The 26,588-nt window shown below is 41.9% G+C and overlaps 1 protein-coding gene across 2 annotated transcripts in view; it reads right to left on the minus strand.

Moving 5' to 3' along the window:
* Window positions 1–12,981: 12,981 nt before the first annotated feature.
* HSDL2 (hydroxysteroid dehydrogenase like 2) overlaps window positions 12,982–26,588 on the minus strand; it is a gene marked incomplete at both ends in the record, with an annotated part of 66,507 nt that continues 52,900 nt past the window's right edge. For both annotated transcript variants that reach the window (XM_080708344.1, XM_080708343.1), the window contains 2 exons: window positions 12,982–13,094; window positions 22,842–22,970. In XM_080708344.1, coding sequence (XP_080564470.1) covers window positions 12,982–13,094; window positions 22,842–22,970 — 242 coding nt within the window. The remainder of the gene's footprint in view (window positions 13,095–22,841; window positions 22,971–26,588) is intronic.

The raw sequence follows: 26,588 nt of genomic DNA on the forward strand, positions 1-26,588 counted from the left end.
GGCTAGTAAATGATTACAGAAGCCATATCATAAGGACTTGTGTTGCAGGGTGAATATATTTAATTGCAGAATTAAGATTTAATTACTCCAGCATGGTAGTACATGCCTATAAATCTCTGTACTTAGTAAGAGACTGAGACAGGAGGATCGAAGGTTTGAGGCAAACCTCAGCAATTTAGCGAGATCCTACTTCAAAATAAAAAATTAAAAGGGCTGGAGTATAGTTCAGAGGTTGAATGCCCCTGGCTTCAATCCCCAGTACCAGGAAAAAGGAAGAAAAAAAAGCCAAGAGAATAAAAAAGGGCCAGAGATGTGCCATGACAACACCTCTCCAGAAGTTGCTGCAGTCAGCCAGACTCTGCTCCAGGGGAATCACGTGCAACCAAAAGATGGGAATCAAATCTGCAAGGACTGGCTGAAGCATGCACACAAGTGATGAAGAAATGTAACATATATATAGATGCTGTGGCCGTATGAAGGTGTTTAACAAGAAGTACAACCCCACATGGCACAGCATCCTGAGGATACTTCAGTAGCTTTGTTAACGCCTGAAACCAGATACTTCAACTGTGTCTGCTTGGCACTGCATCATATACCCAACAAATCACCCAAAACAATGACTGAAGCCTGTATTTCATACAAGAGACCAAAATCTTCAGCCTTGGTGAGGGAGCACTTCAGTTTCTTTTAATCTCCTGCTCTTTTCTTTTTTCTTTTCTGTGTGTGTGTGTGTGTGTGTGTGTGTGTGTGTGTGTGTGTGTAAATGCTGGGGAAATTGAACCCAGGGCTGTGCACATGCTAAGCTCTACCACTCTACCACTGAGCTACAACTCTAGGAGGCTTCTTCTTTCTCCTCCTTCTCCTTCTCCTTCTCCTTCTTGAGATAGGATCTTGCTAACTTGCCAAGCCTGACCTCAAACTTGCCATCCTCCTTGAACCCAGGGCAGTACACTTGACAAGCAAGTGCTTTGCCACTGAGCTACACATCCCAGCTCTCTCAGAAATCTTTAACTCTTTATTTACTGTTTTGTATAGGACATCCACTGCACCAATCCGTTGTGGTTTTAAAACATTAGCAAAACGGCTGCATTGGAATTTTATATTCCAAACTTCCCTGCCCGATTTTATCTCGAAATCTATTCCTTTATAAATCTGTTGAAGATGTGAAAAAAAAGGAGAGAAAAGATGAAACACTAGAAATGACATGTACAGAGTGAAGGAGCAGGGCCCTACCCACATAAGGCAACTAACAGGCATGGGGTGGGCGCGCTGTAAAGAGATGAGCAGGGTCCTCCGACTTGTCTGAGTCCCAACCCAAAGCCTCAGAATATGGCTTGTATTTGGAAATGAGGTCTTGAAAAGAGGTGATTAAGAGGGGACCCTAATCCTTTTAATGACTTAATGACTAATATCCTTTTACATTTTTTTATTTTTCTATGCGCGGTACTAGTAATTAAACCCAGGGACATTCTACCTCTGAGATACACCCCCAACCCTATTTTATTTATTTATTTATTTATCTATTTATTTATTTATTGTGGTACTGGAGTTCCTGGAAACCCTTCTACCTCTGGGCTACACTCCCAGACCTAGACCTATTTTTACATTTTTATTTGGGAACAGGGTCTCCTAAGCCAGTGCGCGCAGCTGGCTTCGAACCTGCGCGATCCTCCTGTCTCTGCCTCCCAAGCGCAGAGATTACAAGCGTGCGCCACCACGCCCGGCCCTATTTTATTTTTATTTTGAAACAGGGCCTTACTAAGTTATGGAGACTGGTTTTGAACCCATGAGTCTCAACATCCAAGTACTCAACCTCCTAAGTACTGGGATTACAGGCATGCACCATCACACCCTGCCTGACTGATATCATTAGAGAGGACACTATGGCACGTGAAGAGGGGAAGCCATGTGAAGACACAGGGAGGAAAGGGCACCTCCAGTACAAGGAGACCACAGAAGAACCCAATCCCACCAAAACCTTCATCTTGTATTTCTAGCCTCCAGAATGGACAGAAAACATATTTCTGTTGTTTAAGCCACTCAGTGTATGCAATGTGTGATACTTTATAATGGCAGCCTTAATAAATTAACATATATGAGGAGAAAGTGTCCTAACCGGGTAAGAATGCACAAATATTGTAAACTATGCCGTAGAAATATGAAGTTCCATAAAAGAAAGATTGTTTGACAAGTGGTAATTATGCCCTAAATAACACAATGATAAAATCTAAATATAATATTTACAAGGGAAAATATAAGACAAAACTGAGCCAGGTGTTATGGTACACATTTGTGATCCAGGAACTGGGAAAGAGACAGTAGGATCACAGGTTCAAGGCCAGTCTCAGCAACTTAGTAGGCCCTCAGCACCCTTGTGAGACCTTATTTCAAACAGGGCTGGAGGTATAACTCAGAAGTAGAATGCCCTAGGGTTCAATCCCTAGTGCTACAACTACCACCACCCCCCCCCCCCCCGCCAAAAAAAAAGGTATCAGCCTTAAGGAAAACCGAGAAGAAAAAGAAAATCCAGCCTGGTGTGATGATGCATGCTTGTAATCCCAGCATCTGCTCGGAGGTAGAATGCCCTTGGGTTCCATCTCTAGTAACACACACACACACACACACACACACACACACACACACACACACACACAGAAAAAAAAAAAATCTAACCAGGACATGTCCCAAACCTAAAATAAAAGTTAATCAAAGAGTAATGAATTAGAAAGCAATCTGGTACTGGCTGGGCATGGAGGTGCATGCCTGTAGTCCCAACACTTGGAAAGATGAGACAAGAGGATTACATGTTCAAAGTGTGCTCCAGCAACTTAGCAATATCCCATCTCCAAACAAAAAATAGAATAGGAGCCAGGCATGGTGGTGCACACCTGTAATTCCAATAATTGGGATGCTAAGACAGGAGGATCACATGTTAGCAGCCAGCCTCAGCAACTTAAGTTAGGCCTTCCACAACTTTGACTCTGTTTCAAAATAAAATAGGGCTAAGAGTGTAACCCCTGCATTCAATCCCCAGCAACACACACACACACACACACACACACACACACACACACTCTCTCTCTCTCTCTCTCTCTCTCTCTCTCTAGTCAAGCAAGGAAAAGTAATAGAAGCTAATTTGAAAAATTCTCTGGAATAAACTGGGCGTGGTGGTACACACTTGTAATCCCCGTGCTTGGGAGGCTGAGACAGGAGGATCTCATGGGTTCGAAGCCAGCCTCAGCTACTTAGTGAGGCTTTCAGCAACTGAGCGAGACCCTGTGTCCAAATAAAATATATTAAAAAAAAAAAGGTCTGGGAGTATTGCCCGGAGGTAGAAAGCCTCTGGGTTCCACCCCTAGTACCACCAAAAATAAAAAAAATAGAAAAATAGAAAAATTCTCTGGAATAAAAAGAGGTGTATGTATGAGTGTCTTTTTTAAATATTTGAGCTAACAGAATCATTGATGATTAAAAAGTAAAAACATTTTCAGACATCAAGTGAAAAGACATTTGCTGCCAGGTGTGGTGGTGCACACTTGTAATACTAGTTCTTAGGAGGCCGATCCTCTTGGTAGGATCGCGGTTCAAAGACAGCCTCAGCTGCTACCTGGTGAGGCCCTTTGCAACTCAGCGAGACCCCATTTCAAAATAAAGAATAAAAAATTGAGCCAGGTGTGGTGGCGCACCCTTGTAATCCCAGCATTCAGGAGACTGAGACTGGAGGATCGTGGTTTGTGGACAGCCTCAGCTACTTAGGCCCTCCGCAACTTAGTGAGACCATATCAAAATAAAGAATAAAAAATAGGGCAGGGTGTAGCTTGGAGGTCAAATGCCTCTGGATTCCATTCCCAGACCTGCAAAAAAAAAAAAAAAAAAGAAAGAAAGAAAAAAAATTGGACTGGGGTGGAGCTAAGAGGCAGAATGCCTCTCCGTTCAATCCTCAGTATCACCACAAAAAAGACATTTGCAAGGGGTTTTGGTTGAATGATAGAATTCTGGTTTCTTTAAAGGTTTCTTTCTCTTTTTTTTAAACAAGCATGTAATAATCATTAGCAATTTTACACATGCTACCTTCTGTCCTGCATCTAGAGCAACGGCGACCACAGAACTCAAGAGGAGAGGAAGGTAAAGAGAGAAAGCTATTCTCTATGAAGCAGCTGCTATAGGGGGAGCTATTCCCTGGTGCTGGACCAGCCAAAGCCCAAGATTAGAAGGAAAAAAGCTAAAGCAAAAATAAGTAATTTTATGGTAAAATTTTTAATTTTTTGTTGGTGGTGGTGGTACTGGGGTTCCTGGAAGCCCTTCTACCTCCGGGCTACACTCCCAGACCTATTTTATATTTTTGAAACAGGGTCTCTTACGCCAGCGCGGCTGGCTTCGAACTTGCGCGATCCTCCTGTCTCCGCCTCCCAAGCGTGGGGATTATAAGTGTACGCCACCACGCCCGGCAAAATTTTTAATGTTTTCAAAAGTTTCAAATAGCTGGGTGTGGTGGCACATGCTTATAATCCCAGCATTCGGGGAGGCTGAGACTGGAGGATCATGGTTAGAGGACAGCCTTAGCTACTTAGTGAGGTCCTCCGCAACTTAGTGAGACCCTGTTTCAAAATAAAGAATAAAAATTAGGGCAGGGGGTGTAGCTTGGAGGTCAAATGCCCCTAGGTTCCATCCCTAGACCCTCAAAAAAAGAAGTTTCAAATATTTTAGTATCTTACAATTTTTAAATATTTCGCATGAAGTTGTATAATTTTTCTTTTGAGAAACATGTTACTTCCCTTTGGGTATATAAATATTACTGACAGCCTATACCACATCTCTTTGCTTTCTATATTATTTGCAAGTGTGACAACATGTTTCTGAAATATATCCTCTTTGTCACTAGAGCCATTAGCATTAGCAATATGAAATGGTGAAAAGGCTCTCCAACTGCTGAAGTATAAGACTTTGCAAAACAAACTTGAATGCTGCTGCATAATTTGCTTTTCTCCAGAAAAGCCTATTAAACTTTGTTGGCATTGGATACAAAATAAAATTCCAAAATTTGCATTTTCAGTACTTTTGCTTTCTTGACCTTTATTTGAATTTGAGACTAAGCTTTACCAAACAACAGAATTTACACAGTAACTAGCCAACCACAGTCCTCATTATGGAATCTATGCAGTGCATTTGTTACCTAGGAAACGGACCAGAGCACAGGCAGAGTGCAATTTCAGTCTAGCAAAAGAATTCTCCAATCATGCTGGTAAATAAAGTCCATAAATCAACTAATCAAAAGCAAAGTCAAGAAGAATCATGTAAGAGTTAAGCCCTACAGAAACTTTTTTAAAGAAAGAAGAAAAAATGATGAAACCTTTTGGGTTTCTTTGGGTAACTATGTAGATCTCTTAAATAAATAATATGAGCAGGTTTCTTTACAAACACAAACTGTCATAAAATAAACTGTTCAAAATAAATGGCTTCTCTCCAATCTTCAGTTTCTCTATTTTTGACAGTATTTAAAAGGAAAAGCTTCTTTGGAGCCAGTCTCATACATCTGGTACCAGAATATTAGTCCAAGAATGAATCTGCACTTCCAGCAAGCAACATGGACTTGTGCTGTTCTTAAACAATTCAGGATGGTACAGGATGGGAGGAAAAGTTACTGTCCATACCTTTAACAGACCAGCTTCCCCATCAGACTACAAAACCCTATGTGAAAAAGGAGCCAAGTCACAGATATTTTTAAAGAATAATACTTACTTTCCAGCTTTCCATTTGGTTACTATGAATGTTAATAATTAGTCATTTGAAGGTTTCAGTAAGCATACAGTAACCATTTAAAAAGTTTCCTTTAATAATACCATATTGGTAGTTAACAGAGAAATGCCAGAAAAAGCTATGGATTTTAAAGCTGACTAGATTTAACTGTGGATAGTTTAGTGTTGTTTAAAAAGAAACTGGTATACCAAGTGTGGTGGTGCACACCTGTAATCCCAGTACTTGGAAGGTTGACACAGGAGGATCCCAGGCCAGCCTAGGCAGTTTAGGATGAGCCTGTTTCAAAATTTAAAAAAATAATAAAATTAAAAGAGCTGGGGGGTGTGACTTGAAGGTAGAAAGCCTGTGAGTTCAATCTCCAGTACCAATAAAATAACACAAAAACTGGTAAACATCAGCTATATTTTAAAATCCAATTTTATACAAATTCAAATTTTCTAGTATTTGTCATAATGTAAAAAGCTGCAAAAAATTCATCTGTGAAAAACAAAAAATAATTGATATGCCTTTTCAAACACCAACTTAACAAAAGGGAAATAAGATAGAAATATGAAGAATTTTCTGGAATATTTTTGATTACACTAAAATATTGTTGTTAATTATACAAAAAGCAAAATATTAATATTTACATATCAATAAAAAACTAAGTATTATCTTTTTAGACAGCCCACACAAAGACACTATGGTGCAGAGCCAAGAAAACTGTTAGGCACAACTACAACTTTGCCAAAGCAATTCTCAACACAGGCCACACTGTTAATGTTTGGTTTACACAGTAACTCTTTGTTCAATCTTATCACTACCACTGACAGCCTGGTAAATTCATATAAACAAGCAGTTTAATTTGCTAGCTTCTTTTTCTTTTTTTTAGTACTTCAACCAATTGATGATCATAGCTAGAATTCCGAGAGTAGTATAGAACTCCCTTCCACAATTCATTATTTTAAAGCCAGATCTCATTTCAATACCTCTCCTCTTTGGGCTATTCATACTGGGAAGGGGAGGGAGACATCAAGAGACTACCAGAACCACACACTAAGGTCTGTGTCTTTTGTGCAGTTTAAATGCATTTACCTAATCTCAACCGGAAGTCACAGCAGGAACTAATAAAATTTGATCAACTCGTAAGGGCTCCCTGGATCATTGTTTCATGAAGCCTATTCTAGTTTTTAAGTAAAGTGTGCATAAATATCCAGGCATTTATAAATGTGGGCATGCAATAATAGCAATCTACTAATGTAACTGGGGCAAGAAGCAAAGATAAATTTTCCTTCTAGAAAAAGATCATTATCATAAGCATATTAAACTTTTTATAATGACAAAAATTAGTTTGCCTAAATCAAATACATTAAGTTGTATATTTTTCTCATTAATTTCTACTTGATAGAAATTCAAGTAACAAAGATTTTTCCACCATAATATTTATCCTTCAAATTTAGATGATAATGCTTTTTTTTTCTTAAAGAAATTCTCCCCTTTTTTTCAAATTCTCAGACTAAGCAAAAAAAAAAAAGTTTCAGGAACTGAGCAGCAGATTAATACAAAGATTTATAAAGCCATTCCTACATTAAAGAAAATTTGAATTTGTCAAAGTGATTTTCTGGATGCTTACTGACGTCCATGTATTATATGAATATGTATAGACACAAGAGTGATTCTTTAGAAAACAAGTTAGGCAGATAACTAAATAAGAGATATTAGAAGCCGGGCTTGGTGGCACACGCTTGTAATCCCAGCATTTGGGAGACTAAGACAGGAGGATCGCAGTTCACGGACAACCTCAGCTACTTAGTGAGGCCCTTTGCAACTCAGTGAGACCCTGTTTCAAAATAAAGAATAAAAAATAGGGTTGGGGTGTAGCTCGAAGGTAGAATGCCCCTGCGTTCCATCACCAGTACGGCAAAAAAATAAAATAAATATTAGAAATATCTCTCCATGGTACTTTTCGAAACATTATATCCAACGTATACAACACCTCAATCATACATTACAGAATACATAAACACATAAATAAGGAGAGCATACTGAGTTTTAACATTCATGTTCGTCTCGTGTTTTGAAAGATCTTGTATCTTACACCAGCAAAAGGTCTTAGCCTAAACGCTAGATCATTGTTTCCTGCCCTCACACGTACCTACCCCACGCCATGGAAGCTGTCCCTACCTGACTCTCTTGTTAACTGTTTATTTCATAGGTACATCATTCTGTTCTGATAACCCTGACGAGTGTTAAGGGGGGGAAAACTTTATTCCAAAACTTCACAACAAAAACAAAGATGAAAATATGCAATTGTAAAAAAAAAAAAAAAAATCACACCCATGCTCATTTGTCCTCCTTAGAGAAAATGATCAACCCCGAGACATCCTTTGATCTGGCTCCCCGGCCCGAGGCCGGCGAGCCTCACCTCCCCCTGCCCGGGGCGCCGCGCTCCCGGTGGACTTGACAGCGCACAAATCCCTGTGCGCAGCCTCGGCGGGGCGGGGGCGGCGAGCGCGGGGGAGAGCCTCCTCCGCTACAAACAATAAATACGGCGGCGGGGCGGCGCACGTTCCTTCACACCGCCCGGCCGGCCCGACTCCAGGGCCGCCCCGGACTTGGAAACTCGGGGGCGGCCTCGCCCGCCGCCCGCCGCCCGCCGCCCGCGGGAGACAAAAGGCGGCGGCGGGTCACGGCGCGGCCCCCACACAAAGGCCGCCGGGCCCGGCGCGCGCTCACCCACCTGCAGGTGTCCGTGCGTCTGTCCATAGGCACGCGGCGGCGGCCTGGAGCGCGGCCGGACGGGGCGGGCGCCGCGGCGGCGGGCCGGGAGGGAGGGAGGGCGCCCGCGGGCGGCGAGGCGCGGGCGGCGGGCGGCGAGGCGCGGGCGCGGGCGGGGGCGCCAGCCTGGCTCGGCCACCGCGCGCGCCGCTCCGTGCGCCCCGGGCTCCGCGCGCCCGGCTGGAGCGCGGGGGCGGGGCCTGGCGGGGGCGGGGCCTGGCGGGGGCGGGGCCGGGCTCGGACCCCGGCTCCAGCCGGCACCGGAAGCGCGCCGCGGGCGGCGGGACCCACAGGAAGTGGGTGACGACGCCCCCCGCGACGTGCCGGGCTCGGCGCGGCCGCGGCCCCGGGAGGTGCGGGGCGGCCCTCCCGCCCTCCGCGCGCCCGAGCCCGGCCCCGCCGCCGCGACAGGTGTGGCGCCCGGGGTCTCTGCCAGGTGCCCAGGTGTGCCACGCTGCGCCCCCCCGCCCGGCTCCTCGCACCTCCAGCCAAACGCCAGCAGGTCGGCGGGCCGGCGCCGTTCGTGTGGCACCTGCTGTAAGGCAGTGAGAAGAGTCCCGTCTTCAGCCGGGGCTGTGCCCAGGCACCTCTGACCCATAAACTACATACCGCCCCCGGTCGCCGCGGCCCGGCACCCATCCCACCGTGGAGCGGGGCTGCTTAGGAACACCGAAAACTCGCCAAGACTGGTGCCGCAGCACACCAGGGACACAGGGACGACTCCTGCAGGACTGCACCCTTGCTTTATCCAACACACGCTTTCCAGCACTTACCAGGTACCTAAGTTCGCACCAAGTGTTAGCGAAATTTATTTAATCATAAGAACTCTATAAAATGGGTCCTGTTGGCATTACCATTTTATGAGTAAGTAAACCGAGGCCCAGACTTTAAAAATCTGCACAATATCACATAGATGGTAGCTGGAGAAGCCCAGATTTATCCAGGCAATCTGTCTCCAAAGGCTTTTTTTTTTTTTTTTTTTTTTTTTTTTTTTTTGCAGTACTGGGGATTAAACCCAGGGGCATTCTACCTCTGACACGCCCAGTCCTATGTTTTATTATTTTGAAACAGAGTCTCACTATGTTGCAGGAAGCCTCACTAAATAACTGAGGCTGGTGGCAAACCTGCAGTTCTCCTGTCTCAGCATCCCAAGTACTGGGATTAAAAGAATGTGCCACCACACCTGGCTCCTCATTTTTTACTCACAGCAATATCTCCAAAATAAGTGATTTAGAGCCTAAATGCTAATAACTAACATCTTTGGCCATTTGTGGTGTCCACATCTTAGCCTCACCCGCCTCTACCAGGAAAACCTCTATCACTCCTGTTCTTGAGGTAGGTGAGGGATGAGAATACACTGAAGCAACTTAGGGAGACCCTGTCTCAAAAAATATAAAAAGGGTTGGGGACGTTGGGCATGGTGGCACAAACTTGTAATCCCAGTATTTGGGAGGCTGAGCTAGGAGGATTGCAGGTTCAAGGACAGCCTCAGCAAGTATTGAGATTTTCATCAACCTAATGAGACCCTGTTGTTTCAGAATAAAAATATAAAAATGGGACTGGGAGTGAAAGTTGGAGGTAGAATGCCCTTGGGTTCAATCCCCAGTACCCCTCAAAAATAAAAAAGACTGAGGAGATAGCTCACTGGTAGAACAGTCCCAATTTCAATCCCCAGCTACACACACACACACACACACACACACACACACACACACACACACCCCACACATTAACAATGTTAGCAAAAGCAAATCAGGAATAGTATCACTAATGCCTAGAACACAGCCTTGAACTGGCTCATTCCCTGTTATATCAAGGTGATATTTGAATATTCTATCTGCCTGTCAGGGGGGAAAAAACTACTTTGGTAGAAGAGCCTTTATAATTTTTCATATATAATGTCTGGAATTCCATCAACAATTACCATCAACAATTTCATACATAATATCTGGAATTCCATCAACAAATATGCCAACAAACAAGACTGAAAAAAGGCCAAAGAGAGGGAAAAATATACAATACAAATATGCACACCTGATCCAGATATCACTGTTAGTAGATATAAACTTTAGTTTTATGATTAGTATGTTCAAGATCCTAATGGTACAGAATTTCACTAGAGAATTAGGATTTTTAGAAAACAATCAAATAGAGGCATCAGGGGATTTCAAGTCAGAACAATAGAACACTACTATACACCCACTAAGATGCTTATAATAAAGATAATAACAAGTGTTAGTGAGGATGTGAAAAATCAGACTCTATAGTCACCGCAAGTGGGATTGTAAAATAGTGCAGGCACTATGAAAAAAGACTAGCACTTCCTCAAAGGGTTAAACATAAGCAAACAACCCCAAAAGTAAAAAAATGAGAACACATCAGCACCAAAATTTGTACGTTTTCACAGCAGCATTATTCATAATAGCCAGAAAGTGGAAAGAACCCAAATGTCCATCAACTTGTGAATGGATAAGTACAATGTGGTATATCCATAGGATAGAATATTAGTTGGCCAAAAAAAGTACTGACTGGTGTGATTTTTTTTTAGTGGTTTTTTTTTTTTTTTCACTCCCTTCTCAAAGAGATGAAGTTTTGCTGTTTTCCAGGTGGGCCTGGAACTCATGGGTTCAAGAGATCTTCTTGCCTCCACCTTCTGACTACATGTATATACCATGCCAAATTATTGGTATGTTTTTTGTTTGTTTTTTGCTTTTTTTGTGTGTGGTACTGAGGTTCCTGGAAGCCCTTCTACTTCTGGGCTACACTCCCAGACCTATTTTATTTAATCATAATAATCCCAGACCTATTTTAAAGGTCTCTTAAGCCAATGTGGCTGGCTTCGAACCTGCGCGATCCTCCTGTCTCCACCTCCCAAGCACTGGGATTACAAGCGTGCTGGGTATGGTTTTTTGTCCCTGAGGGCAGGGGTCAAACTCAGGGAATGCTGAGCACAATAAACTAACTGCGGTTCCTGGAAGCCCTTCTACCTCCGGGCTGCACTCCCATACCTATTTTTACATTTTCATTTTGGAAACAGGGTCTCCTAAGCCAGCGCGGGCAGCTGGCTTCGAACCTGCGCGATCCTCCTGTCTCCGCCTCCCAAGCGCGGGGATTACAAGCGTGCGCCACCACGCCCTGCGAACATGGCTTCTTTCTAATTTGGTCTTGAGATCTCTCTGTAGAGTGGCCATCAGCCCAAATCGCCACTTTCTGTGAGAGTCCTGACCAGGGCAAAGCTAGGTTTCATGTGTGTGTTGGGTGAGACATAATGAAGTGAAACCAAAATGCATGAAACAAGAAATGTATTACTAATCCTAAATCCCAGTAAGGTTAGAGGTGCTGACAGAAAGTCTGAACCAGAGGACAGAGAAAAAGAGAAAGAGAAAAAGGAAATTTGTGGGACTTTTCATTTATTAAGGTCTAGGAACATTATGTCAGGATTTCCTGCAAGAATTATGGATTTTGCCAGCTTAAAGAAAACACTTGCAAAAGGAGAGAATTCGTTTATATGATCCTGGTGTTGGCCATTTCGTTTTATCATGGTCAGCAACTGCAGGATGAATTGGGTTTGGGTCACTGAGATGAGAAATGAGTGCACAAATAGCACAAACCACCACACTGGGGGAGGAAGTTTTAACTAGGCCAAATGCAACAGGGTACAACCAGGTTTCCAGTAGCTTATGCCAGGCCTAAAAATGGATGTTGGGGCAACAACTGTGTTAAACAAATCAGTAACACTGACACAATGCTATAACGTGAAGGAACCTTGCAACCCTAAGCTAAATGAAAGAGGCCAGTCACAAAAGGTCACATTTATCCCATTTATTTATAGGAAATACTCAGAATAGGCAAATCAAGAGAAAGAAAAAAATGGTTCTCTACAAATGCTAGGATCTATGCTGTAATCAGTTGAATTACATTAACATTTCTCTATAGGTAACTATATTTGGAAAACTAGTTAACAAAATGAAAAAATATTTTCATTTCATTTAGTTTTCATAAGTAATATTTATTACATAGTTAACTATGTAGTTTATATGAAAAGCATGTTGATGTCTTTAAGTATATAAAAATCCAAAATATTAAGATTTTCATTAGTGTACAATCCAAAACTAAAAGTTTCAAAACAAACTAGCTTTATTTTACAAGAGAAGGTCTACATAGGGCTAATTTTAATGCCTGACCCTGATCATAACATATACTTTTCCCCAAAGAAGATAGTGAATGAGATGTAGATCTCAGAAATCAAAACTCACAAAATATAAGAAATACAATGCCTTAGATCCCACTTATTGGCTAGCTATTTCAATGATAAGAATTCAAGTCTTAGAGAAATTCTATTTTTTTCCAGAATAAACATGCATATCCTCATAATACAATAGGAAAGACAACAAACATTGGATTTAACTGTTGATTTTTTTTTTTTTACTTTTGAAGCACAGCAGTCGTCATTTTTGTTTTTTTCCTTCACAGTCTGGAATTCATCTGATTCATTAGCTTCTCCAATTTGATTGCTAGAGCCATGTTTCCTTTAATCTTCAATTTTCCTGACATGAATGCCATTGTTGGTTTTAGTTTTCCTAAAATGAGAAAATAAAGAGAGGGGAAAGCACCCATTAGTGTCTTGAGGGAGGTGCTGCTGCAAGGACATGCATTATAAAAAGAATCTCCTTGAGTTCTATAAATCCCAGAAGCATAGTAATTTCTACTGTAGCACTTTTTATCCGTATCTAGGGAATTCCAATTCGTAGACTTAAGATGTTAACAATATCCCATAATATGAGAGATAATGTAAAAAACAACAATCAGCAAAAGATTATGGCAAAAAGCTGAGGATGCAACACTTATCTGTCGGCTGGTTACATACAGTTCACCAAAAGAAACATAGTCCTCAGACAAATTCCAGTAAACATACTATTTTATGAACTATAATAGATTGAAAAGTTAACAGACTATTTTATTAACTTTTCAATCTATTATAGTTCATTAAGCTTTTGACCATTTCAGTCTTAAATGCAAGAAATCACATGCTGTAAAATGCATAAAATATTCTTTAAAAATGACAATTAAAAGCTGGGTGTGGTGGCGCACACTTGCAATCCCAGTATTCGGGAGGCTGGGACCAGAGGATCGTGGTTCACAGACAGCCTTAGCTATGTAGTGAGGCCCTCCGTAACTTAGTGAGACCCTGTTTCAAAATAAAGAATAAAAAATAGGGCAGGGGTGTAGCTCAGAGGTAAATGCCCCTGGGTTGGATCCCCAGACCCGCAAAAAAAAAAAAAGACAAAAATACAGTGTATATGAGACAGGAGGATTGCACAGGTTCGAAGCCAGCCTCAGCTACTTAGTGAGGCTCTCAGCAACTTAATGTGACCCTGTTTCCAAATAAAATATAAAATAGGTCTGGGAGTATAGCCCGGAGATAGAAAGCCTCTGGGTTCAACCCCCAGTACCACCAAAACAAACAAACAAAAAAATACAGTGTAGAGCGCTAGGTGTTGTGGCACACCTGTAATCCCAGTATCTAGGAGGCTGAGACAAGAGGATCACAGCTCTAGGAGAGCCTCAGCAACATGCCAGACTCTGCCCAACCTTAGTAGAACCTGCTTCAGAAAAGAAGATAGAAAGGGCTGGAGGTGTAGCTCAGAAGTAAAATGCCCCTTGGGTTCAATGCCCAGTATCAGACACACACACACACACACAAAGTATATGAAGACAAAAGCATGTGTTAGCCTTATTTCAATCACAGAAATGCCAGAGTATAAAAATGTGAGCACAGCCAGGCGTGGTGGCGCATGCCTGTAATCCCAGTACTTGGGAAGCTGAGGCAGGAGGATCACAGGTTCGAGGACAGTCTCAGCAATAGTGAGACTCTCATCAACCTAGCAAGATCCTATTTCTAAATAAGAAATAAAATCAGTGTGTGTAGCTCAAAGGTAGAATGCTACTGGGTTTAATCCTTAGTGCCACACACATGAAAAAAAAAGTGTGAACATTAAAATAGAAATGTAGCCAATAAAATAAAATGAATAAAATAGTTCCGTGGAAAAAGGGAGGGTTTTGTTTGTTTGTTTGTTTGTTTGGTACTGGGTATCGAAACCAGAAAGATCCTACCTCGGAATTAGACCCCTAGCTCTATTTATTTTATTTTATTTTTTTTATTTTGAAACATGTCTCACTAATTTGCTGAGACTGGCCTTTAACCTGTGATCCTGCTGTCTCAACCTCCCAAGTACTAGGACTGTAGGCATGCACCACTGTGCCCAGGCTGGAGCTTTGTTTACCTCAGTATCACTTCCCAGTTACACACAAAGTGGCAGAAATATGAGAACACTGAGGCTCAAAAGAGGATTCTGACTTGCCCACGGCCACTCAGCTTGCATACACGGGAGGGTTCGTTCCTGGGGTAGGACCTTAATTACTTGGCCAGGGCTTGGAATGACAAGACAGGAATGTTAGAGCATGTTCCTGTCTCTTTCCTTGAGGTGAACCTCTTGAGGATGTTACCCTCAGGGAAACAGCTGTAGCTCATAGGTCAGTGGTCCTTTGCCATATTGGGATATTTTAAGGAGTCCTTCACTTTAAAGGATTTGGAGCAGTGATAAGCAGGATAGACTGGCCATATGACTGATGTCATGGAGGGGAGGTACTAGAAAGAAGCAACTAAAGAATGAAAGCTTTCTTGGAAAGGAAACTGGGAAATTACTAATTTTGTAACCTTTTCTTCCCTTTTGCTTAGGCAAAAGACAGTGTCTCTTGAGATGGGGATAGTAAATGGGGCTTAGAACTATGCAACAGATATTTGTTGAGTAAATTAATTAATGAAATTAATCAATGAAAAGAGTGCAGCGCCGGTTATTACAATTCACACTTCGGAAGGCATACAGGAACAATTATATTCCAATGGCTATGCTACAGCAGATTGGTGGGGATGGAACCTGGAGATGGAGCACCTCCGGGCTCAACCCCCAGCACCAAAACAACAATAACGAGGCAATCATGAGTGCTGGCGAAGTGTAGAGAAACTGGGCCTTCCTCTGTTGCTAAGAGGAATACAAAAATGGCACAACCAGCCAGGCGTGACGGCACACACTGTAATCCTGGGGAGGCTGAAATAGAAGGATTGCAGGTGCAAAGCCAATTTCAGCAATTTGGCAAGACCTTCAGCAACACTGAGATCCTGTTTCAATAGGGCTGGGGGTGTGGCTCAGAGGTAGATTGCCCCTGGGTTCAATCTCAGCACCAAAAGAAAAGTACAGCTACTTTAGCAAATACGTTAGTAGTTTCTTTAAAGTTAAATCAACTTACCATATGATTCAATTCCACTTAGAAATTTACCCAAGAACAATAAAAACATACATTCATACAAACACATATATAATGTTCACAATAGTCATAATAGCCAAAAAATTGCTACAATTCAAATGTCCATCAGTTGGAAAGTGAATAAAGAATACATGGTATTTCCATATAACAGAATACTATTCAGCAATAAAAAGGAACTGAATTGCTGATACATGCTAAAATCTGGATGGATGAATCACAAAGCCTATGCTAAGTGAAAGAAGCCAAATGCAAAAGTCCATTTATATGACATATCTATATATAGAGAAGGCAATAATAGTATTTGTCTGGTTAGGGGTGGGAAGGAAATAGAGAACTACAAAAAAAAAAAAAAAAATTCCGTTTTTAGTGTAATGGAAACATTCCCAAACTGGATTGTGTAGTGATGGTTGATCAACTCTGCAAATTTAAAAATCATACATACTTATAATGATAGCATTATGTTATACAAATTATACCTCAACAATACTATTTTTAAAAACTTTTGAGCTGGACATGGTGCTCATGCCCGTAATCTCAGTACTTAAGAGGCTGACACAAGGATCACAGGTTATCAGACAGCCTCAACAACTTAGGCCCCTCCACAGCTTAGTGTGAGACCCTGTTTCAAAATAGAGAAATGTAACAGGGCTCAGGGTGTAGCTCAGAGGTTAAATGCCCCTGGGTTCAATCTCCAGTACCACCAAAAATAAAAATCCTTCAAAAACAGTGTTAAGCATAATGTACTCTCTTCAAATATACACACACACAAACATACATACCTATATGTATGTATGTATGTATATATATATATATATATATATATATATATACACATATACACATATGCATACACATTCATCCCTTCTCAGATAAAGTCATCTTACATAATTTATTTTTAATTAAGAGACAGGATCTCTCTATGTTGCCCAAACCTCTAGGTTTAAATGCTCCTCCTGGGCCTCCAAGGCCGGGATCGGAGCCTGCCGAGGGGTTAGGCCAGTACTGGGGCGAGTGAGGCTGGGATCGGAGCCTGCCATGAGGCAAGGCCGGGGCTGGGGCCTCCAAGGCCGGGATCGGAGCCTACCGAGTGGTTAGGCTGGGGCCAGGGCCAGCAAGGCCGGGATCGGAACCTGCTGTGAGGCAAGGCTGGTGCTGGGGCCTCCGAGGCCGGGATCGGAGCCTGCCGAGGGGTTAGGCCGATGCCGGAGCCAGCGGCTGACATCGGAGCCTGCCGTGAGGCAAGGCCACTACTGAGACCTCCGAGGCCGGGATCGGAGCCTGCCTTGAGGCTAGGCCGATGCTGGGGCCACCAAGGCCGGGATTGGAGCCAGCTGAGGGGTTAGGCTGGTATCGGGGCCAGCGAGACCAAAATCAGGGCCTCCCATGAGGCAAGGCCGCTGCTTGAGCTAGCGAGGTCTGGATCAGTCCACCAGGTAGCCAGGCCACTACTGGGGCCGTCAAGAGTGGGATCGGTACTTGCAACGCGGCATGCCCAGAGAAACATCACAGAAAATAAAAACCAGATGCTTCCCCTAATCAGCAATAACCAGGAGGAAAGGGGCAACAGGAAGAGGTATAGTGAAGCAATTAAGGTGACCAATCAGAGGGTATGGAATAGGGGAGGATGGAGACTCTTTAAAATGCAGGAGGTACATAAACAAATGTATCAAAGTTAATCACCAAACAAGCATGGGATTGAGGGAGGGGGAGGGAATGGGATGGGGGCTGGATGAGGGCTAATTGGATGATGTGTGCTTGTATATCCTCTCAAGTCTTGTATTCCAATGTGACATATGATTTCAATGCACCAATAAAAATAAATTTTAAAAAAAGAATTAAAATAAAATATTCCTCCTGCCTCAGCCTTCCTAGTAGCTACAACTGCAGGCACATGCCAGTTACAGGGCTACAATTAATTTTCTACTTTTCTGTTTTACCATACAGTGGCCTCTACTGGCCAAAAGGAGGTAAGCAAAAATGATAATTTGCTTACCAGTTGCTTTAAGTTTTTATATTTATAATGTATCCACTATATAAATAAGCACAGAAATGGCTATAATTTCTAAAAAGATAATTCTTAGGCTATGAGATCTACATGGGATCCATTTAAAGAAAAGCAAGATAGCCAGGCGGGCGCACGCTTATAATCCCAGCATTCGGGAGACTGAGACCGGAGGATCGTGGTTCTCAGACAGCCTCAGCTACTTAGTAAGGCCTTTTGCAACTCAATGAGACTCCGTTTCAAAAAATAAAAAGACTAAGCCAGCCGTGGTGGTGCACTTATAAATTCCATTCTTTGGGAGGCTGAGACAGAGTTGCAGTTCGTGAACAGCCTCAGCTACTTAGTGAGACCCTTTGCAACTCAGTGAGACCCTGTTTCAAAATAAAGAATAAAAAAAATAGGGCTGGGGTGTACCTTGGAGGTAGAACACTCCGGGGTTCCATCCCTAGTACCTCAAAAAAAAAAAAAAAAGACTAAAAAGTAGGGCTGAGAGTGTAGCTCAGAGATATAGTGCCCCTAGGTTCTATCCCCAGTAAGGCAAAAAGTAAATAAAGTAGATGAGCTGAATAGTAAGAATGAAAGGACATGTACACAAGTGAACTCACCTGCTCCCAATCCAAACTTGCTACAAAACACACCTCAGAATAACTTACGGTTCTTGAAAACTACTCATTTAACTGGTTGACCTCCTCTAGTCCATGCAAGAACACATTCATGCAACAACCTAAGTGAAAATCCCATTATTTCAAGTTTATGCTATGTAAGTAAGAAGTAAAGAAGACTCTGATTCACTTCTGAACGTTAGAACAGCATAATAGTTACGAGCATGAGTTTGGGTTAATATCCTGGGCCCAGCATTTACTCACTTCTTATCTGACCTTAGACTTACTGGTTAATTCACCAGAGTCCCAGTCTCTGCTTTATTTATATATGTCAAAATGCCATATTGTATAAAATACAATGCATACTTCTATTATATATATTTCATTTATATATTATAATAATATTACATACATTGTGTGTTTGTTACAGGAGATTCCATCCAGAGACAGAGACATTCTACCTCTGAGCTCCATTGCAGCCGTGTGTGTGTGTGTGTGTGTGTGTGTGTGTGTGTGTGTGTGTGTTGCCACTGGGGACTGAACCCAGCGATCCTCCCCTGTCTCAGCCTCCCAAGCGTGGGGATTACAAGCATGTACCATCATGCCCGGCCAGAATCTATTTTTATAAAATTGAGAAAATACCTTATCTCAAAGTACTGCTGAGTGTATCATTTAAACTATAATAGTCATACAATAAATATTAGACATAATTACTATTTTTTTCAATTTAGAAGTTGATAAGAAATTTTTATTTTATTTGTTTGTTTTTGTAGTACTGGGGATGGAACCCAGGGGCCTTCTACCTCTGTGCTACAGCCCCGATTTATTTGATATTTTATTTGGAAACAGGGTCTAAGTTACTGAGAGCCTCACTAAGTGGCTGAGGCTGGCTTGGAAGCTGTGCGATCCTCCTGTTTCAGCCTCCCAAGTACTGGGATTACAAGCATGTGCCACCACACCCAGCTAAATTTTTATTTAAATGATTTATAAGGGTTGGGCATGGTGACGTACACTTGTAATCCTAGCATTCGGGAGGTGGAGACCAGAGAATCACAGTTCATGGACAGCCTCAGCTAGTTAGCAATGCCCTTTGCAACTCAGTAAGACCCTGTTTCAAAATTTAAAAGACTAATAAATAGGATTGGGGGTGTAGTTTGGAGGTAGAATGCCCCTGGGTTCCATCCCCAGTACCGAAAAAAAAAAAAAAAAGATTAAGCCGGGCGTGGTGGCGCACGCTTGTAATCCCCATGCTTGGGAGGCAGAGACAGGAGGATCACGCAGATTCGAAGCCAGCTGCGCTGGCGTTAGAGACCCTGTTTCAAAAATATAAAATAGGGCTGGGAGTGTAGCCCGGAAGTAGAAGGGCTTCCAGGAACCCCAGTACCACCAAAAAAAAAAAAAAAAAAATTAAAAGTTTCAAAACATTTTTTTTGTGTGGGCTTGGGGGTTCAACCCAGGGGCATTTGACCTCCGAGCTACACCCCCTGCCCTATTTTTTATTTTATTTTGAAACCAGGTCTCACTGAGTTGCAGAGGGCCTCACTTAGTAGCTGAGGCTGTCTGCAAACCGCGATCCTCTGGTCTCAGCCTCCCGAATGCTGGGATTACAAGCGTGTGCCACCATGCCCAGCGTTTAAAAACATTTAAAAATTCATATTTGCCAAACATTTACTGAGCATGTATTGTGTCCAAAGCACTATTTAAGCTCTGTGAAGAAATAGTTTTTAAAATGCTAAACGTAAACATATTATTAAGAATGACTACAGAGATAACCATTAACACTGAAAGGTGTTATAATGTACAATATGAGCCAGGTGTGGTGGTGCATGACTGTAATCCCAGTACTTGGGAGGCTGAGACAGGAGGATCACAGGTTTGTAGCCAGCCTCAGCTACTTAGGCCCTCCGCAACTTAGTGAGATCCTGTTTCAAAATAATGAATAAAAAATAGGGCTGTAGCTTGGAGGTAGAATGCCCCTGGGCTCAATCTCTAGTACCACAAAAACAAAAAAAAGTGCAATGTGAAAAAAATTACCAAATAGTAGTAATGGTATGGTCCTGTTTTTATAAGCACACGTGTATATTTTTATACACTTATAAACACATATGTGGAATGCTAAACCAAATTAATTGATGGTAATGATTATTCAGTGGTGTGGTAAAAAATCATTTCATTTTGTACCGGGGATTGAACCCAGGAATGCTCTACCACCAAGCTACATTTCTAGTCCTTTTTATTTTATTATTAATTACTATTATTATTGATACTGGGGTTAGAACCCAGAGGCATTCTACCTCCACCTACACTCCCAGCCCTTTCTATTTTTTATTTCAAGACAAGGTCTCACTAATGTTGCCCAGGCTGGCTGCCTCAAGCTTACTATCTTCCTGCCTCAACCTCCTGCCAGTAGTTGGGTTACAGGCCTGTGTCACTGCACCCAGCTCATTTTCTTTTTTCTTAAATGTGTCTTCTAATTTTTGTAGAATGAATATTTAACCCTACAACAAAAAAAAGGGAAAAGTTAAAGAAACTTTAAAAATTAGTACACCATTAATTACAAATTGGCTAAAAGAGACCACGGGCAGCCAGTATTCTGGGTTAGAGTTGGAAAGCAAAGCTGAGAGGGCATGGAATACACCATGACCCTGTCTGTCAAGACTAAAATAAATCAAAGTATGAATGTATTTAAAAGTCATTACATCAGCCGGGTGTGGTGGCGCACGCTTGTAATCCCAGCATTCGGGAGGCTGAGACCTGAGGATTGCGGTTCGCGGACAGCCTCAGCTACTTAGTGAGGCTCTCTGCAACTCAGTGAGCCCTGGTTTCAAAATAAAGAATAAAAAATAGGGCAGGGGTGTAGCTCGGAGGTCAAATGCCCCTGGGTTCCATCCCCAGACCCGCAAAAAAAAAAATAATAATAATAAATAAATAAATAATAAAATAAAATTCATTACATCAAAGATTCTTTAGAATGCTTTAAAGTGCTGCGAATGTTTACATGTTGTGTTAACCAGTTGGAGTGGTGTTCTAAGAGTATAGAGTAAAATAAATTACCCTTAAAATTTTACTGACACTGTTAAGTGCAAAGGGTTCCCTAGGTGAGAGTGCCATAGAAAGCAGGTGTGTGGGCCATGGCGGAGGAATGGAACATCTCCCATAACAAGAGGCAGGACTATGGCATGGCCTTATTCTCATTAAGGGAACTGCTACTGGCTTTAGCATTTCCAGTGAGCATGGAGCTGTTGGAAATATGATATCTTAGTCCAGTTGGTAGAATGAAGCCCACCTTGGTGTCCTTCTGAATCATCTCTGTCTCCAACACTATCTCTTACTTTAGCTTCCCAGTCATGAGAAAAAAAAATTATCCCACAAATTTCCATCTATTGTAGGAGGAAGAAGCTGCAGTAGATGAAAGGTAAAGAAGAGACTTCTCAGCTGGGTGTGGTGGCGCACGCTTGTAATCCCCGCGCTTGGGAGGCGGAGACAGGAGGATCACACAGGTTCGAAGCCAGCCGCGCTGGCGTAAGAGACCCTGTTTCAAAAATATAAAATAGCCGGGCGTGGTGGCGCACGCTTGTAATCCCCGCGCTTGGGAGGCAGAGACAGGAGGATCGCGCAGGTTCGAAGCCAGCCGCACGCGCTGGCTTAAGAGACCCTGTTTCCAAATAAAAATGTAAAAATAGGTCTGGGAGTGTAGCCCGGAGGTAGAAGGGCTTCCAGGAACCCCAGTACCACCAAAAAAAAAAAAAAAAAAAAAAAAAAAAATATATATATATATATATATATATATATATATATATATATCAGGAGTGGTGGTACTTGTGATCCCACTACTTAGGAGGCTGAGACAGGAGGATTGCAGGTTCAAGGACAGCCTCAACAAGTAATGAGACGTTCATCAACCTAGTGAGACCCTGTTCAAAATAAAAAAAAAAAATGAAGCCGGGCATGGTGGCGCACGCTTGTAATCCCCACACCTGGGATGCTGAGACAGAAGGATCACGCAGGTTCGAAGCCAGCCTCAGCTGGTTTAAAAGAACCTGTTTCCAAATAAAATATAAAATAGGTCTGGGAGTGTAGCCTGGAAGTAGAAGACCCCTGGGTTCCCCAGTACCACACACACACAAAATAATAATAATAAAATTAAATTAATAAAATTAAATTAAAAAATGAAACAGGGCTGAGGGTGTAGCTTGGAGGTAGAATGCCCTTGGTTCAACCTCCAGTACCAAAATAAAAACCCCTAAAAAAACAAAACTATGCTCTTTAGCAGAAATAGCTTTTAAGTTTCTACCATTTTGGACATTAATGAGTCTTGATTATTTGAAAGAGGATAAAATAAAATGTTAGAATTAAATCTTCCCTGAGCAATAGACAAACTAAAATTGAAAACTCACCTGAAAACATTTTGACAAAATCCTCAGTAGACATACTCATCACCACATCTGCCCGATCAGAGGGCTCTCCATGTCCGACATTCCCGCCCTTGCTTTTCAGATCAAGAAACCATGTACCACCATCTTCACCTAGATTGAAACAAATATATAGAAATCAACTTAATTGCTACAATTAGAATAATCCTCCAAGATGCAATTTCCCAGGTTCAACTCCTCTGGCTTCTAGCAATCAAGCTTAGTGAATAGTTACTGAGCACTTACTACTTATGCTCCAAGTACTGTCAGGTTTGAAGACCCTTTAGTAAACGAGAAAAACAGGGCTTTTCTCACAAGAGAGAAGTAGAAGGTGATGTGGAAGCATACCAATGGTCATGGTGCATAGAACAGTGAAATTCATAAAGGCAGAAAGTAGAATGGTAACTGGGTGCGATGGCACACGATTGTAATCCCAGTACTTGGGAGGCTGAGACAGGAGGATCACAGGTTTGCAGCCAGCCTCAGCTATCTAGGCCCTCTAAAACTTAGTGAGACCCTGTTTCGAAATAAAGAATAAAAAATAGGGCTGGGGTTGTAGCTCAGAGGTAGAATGCCCCTGGATTCCATCCCCTGTACCACATACACAAAAAACTAGAATGGTGGTTACTAGGGATAGAAGATGGGGGAATGGGGGGTTTCTGCTGTGGCATTCTATTTTAAAGATAGAATAGGTTCAGCCTAGCAAGACCCTGTTTCAAAAAAAATAAAATAAAAAGGCCGGGGCTGTTCCTCAGAGGTAGAACTCCCCTAGGTTCAATCCCAGTAACACACACATTCACACACAGAGAAAGACAGAATAGTCTTGAGAATACCACTGAGACTTAGGAGGCTGAGACAAGAGGATCACAGGTTGAAGACCAACCTCAGCAATGTAGAAAGATCCTCAGAAACCTATCAAAAATCTGTTTCAAAAAATAAAAAGGAAAGATTTTGCCACCTACTCCTCAAATAAGAGGACTAATATCTAGAATATACAGAGAACTCAAGAAACTCAGCACTAAGAAAACAAATAACCCTATCAAAAAATGGGCAAGGGAACTAAATAGACACTTCATGAACGAAGAAATTCAAATGGCCAATAAATGCATGAAAAAATGCTCAACATCACTGGCAATCAGAGAGATGCAAATCAAAACTACCCTGAAATTTCACCTAACTCCAACTAGAATGGCAATCATTCAAAACACAAACAACAACAAATGCTGGCGAGGATGTGGAGAAGTGGGAATTCTAATACATTGTTGGTAGGACTGCAAATTAGTGCAACCACTTTGGAAAATAGTATGGAGAATCCTCAGAAGAATGGGAACAAATCTACCATTTGATCCAGCAATACCACTTCTGGGTATCTACCCAAAAGAAAGGAAACCAAACTACCAAACTAATGCATGTTCATAGCTGCACAATTCACCATTGCCAAACTATGGAACCAGCCAAGATGTACATCAACAGATGAATGGATTAGAAACTGTGGGATATGTACACAATGCAATTTTACTCAGCCATGAAGAAAAACACAATTGTGTCATTTACAGGGAAATGGATGGAACTGGAGGACATTATACTAAGTGAGATTAGTCAGTCACAAAAAATAAGAAATTGGATGCTTTCCCTAATATGTGAAAGCTACAGAGAAATGGGTAACAGGAGGAACTCTAGATGAAGGAGATCCTATAGAGGCGCAAATAAGGCGACCTAACTGAGGGGGTGGGAGGGAGAAAGAGGGAAACTCTCTAAAGCACACGATGTCCTTAAACATATCAAAGTCAAGCACTAAGTCAAGCATGAGAAGGAAGAAAGAAGAAGGAATGGGGTGGGGATTGGGTGAGGGCTAATTGGGTGATGTGTGCATGTATGTCTCCACAAGTCTTTTATCCCATTAAGATGTATGACTACAATGCACCAATAAAAAAAATTTTTTTAAATAAAAATAAAAAGGAGCCAGGCATGGTGGTACATGCTTGTAATCCTAGCATTTGGGAGGCTGACACAGGAGGATGGTGGTTCACTGACAGCCTCAGCTACTTTGGCCCTTTGCAACTCAATGAGACCCTGTTTCAAAATAAAGTATAAAAAATAGGGCTGAGGGTATAGCTCAATGGTAGAATGTTCCTGGGTTCAAGCCCCAGTACTGTGTAAAAAAAAATACATACATACATACATATATATACATATATATAATGTATGTATGTATTATATATGTATATATGTATTATATATATGTGTGTGTATGTACGTATGTATGTATGTATGTATGTAAAAACAAAAAGGGCTAGAGGTGTATCTTGGAGGTAGAAGACTCCTGCGCTCAATTCCCAGTATAAGGAAAGAAAGGAAAGGAAAGAAGGAAGGGAGAGAGGCAGGCTGAGATGCACGCTGTAGGATGAGCAGATTGAAGAGAACGGACAACACAATTCCTGAGGTGTCAAAGGAAACAGGATCTAGTACTTTGTTACTGAAAGTGTCATCCATGCACTGCAAAACTGTCACCACCTGTCAGAAATGCAGAATTCCAGACCCACTGGGTCCAATTCTGCATTTGAGGAAGATCCCAGGTACTCAGTCCCAAAGAGACAGTAAAGCTTGAGATGCACTGATGGTCAGCTGAGCTCTATTCCGTTGGGAGGAAAGGAAGAATTTTAATAGCTCATTATATCTAATGGCAGGAAGTGGAAGTAATCTCTGTCTGCAGGTGTTAGAAGGTGCTGATTAGACCCCTTTAAAGAGGGGCAGTGATGGACTTCTATGGGTAAAGATCCACCAGGTGGTATGCTTCTTTATTATTTTTTTTGGTGTGTGTGTAGGTATATACTTTGTTCTTGTTTTGTTTTGCTTTTCTTCAGCAGGATTTAGCAGCCTCGATACAACTATGGGCAACCCAATAGTTTGATAATTCACCCAAAACTGCCTTGGCCTTTGGCAGGTAATGACATAAACACAAATGGTTCAGCGAGTTTAAGAAATAGACAAGAGAATGATTGAAGCATGGACCATGGATCCAAGGACAACAAGGAAGGATGGATTAAGAAACGGCAGAAGGAAGCGGGTGCAGTGGCCCACACCTCCAATCCCAGTACTTGGAAGGCTGAGACAGGAGGATCAGAGGTTTTGAGGCCAGCCTCAGCAATTTAGCGAGACCCTGTTTCAAAATAAAAATACAACAGGACTTGGGGTGTATCTCAGAGATATAATGCCCTGAGTTCAATCTCCAATACCATTTTAAAAAAGAAAAAATGCAGCTAGGCATGGCGGCGCACGCTTATAATCCCAGTACTTGGGAGGCTGAGACAAGAGGATCACAGGTTTGTGGCCAACCTCAGCTATTTAGTGAGGCCCTCAGCAATTTTGTGAGACCTTGTTTCAAAATAAAGAATAAAAAATAGGGCTGGGGGTATAACTTGGAGATAGAATGCCCCTGGGTTCAATTCCCAGTACCACACACACACAAAAAGACATACAAAAGATATATTATATGTAGAAGTCTGCATATAATATTCTGAAACTACCATTTACCTGTGCTAATTTTATTATATAGAGAAGAAAAATATTAAGAGTTTTTTTTCTAAAGCTGACTACATTTATACTGACCTGAGTAATGTCAAAGATAGAAATGGTAATGTGCCTGTGGTTGATATGTTACTGTATTACAATACCTGTCATGAGTACATTTACCTTTCCATGTAGGATTTTTCTCCATTATTTATTTCAAGG

The sequence above is a fragment of the Muscardinus avellanarius genome (genome assembly GCF_963383645.1).
Source record: "Muscardinus avellanarius genome assembly, chromosome: 13".
In the NCBI taxonomy this organism is placed as follows: Eukaryota; Metazoa; Chordata; class Mammalia; order Rodentia; family Gliridae; genus Muscardinus; species Muscardinus avellanarius.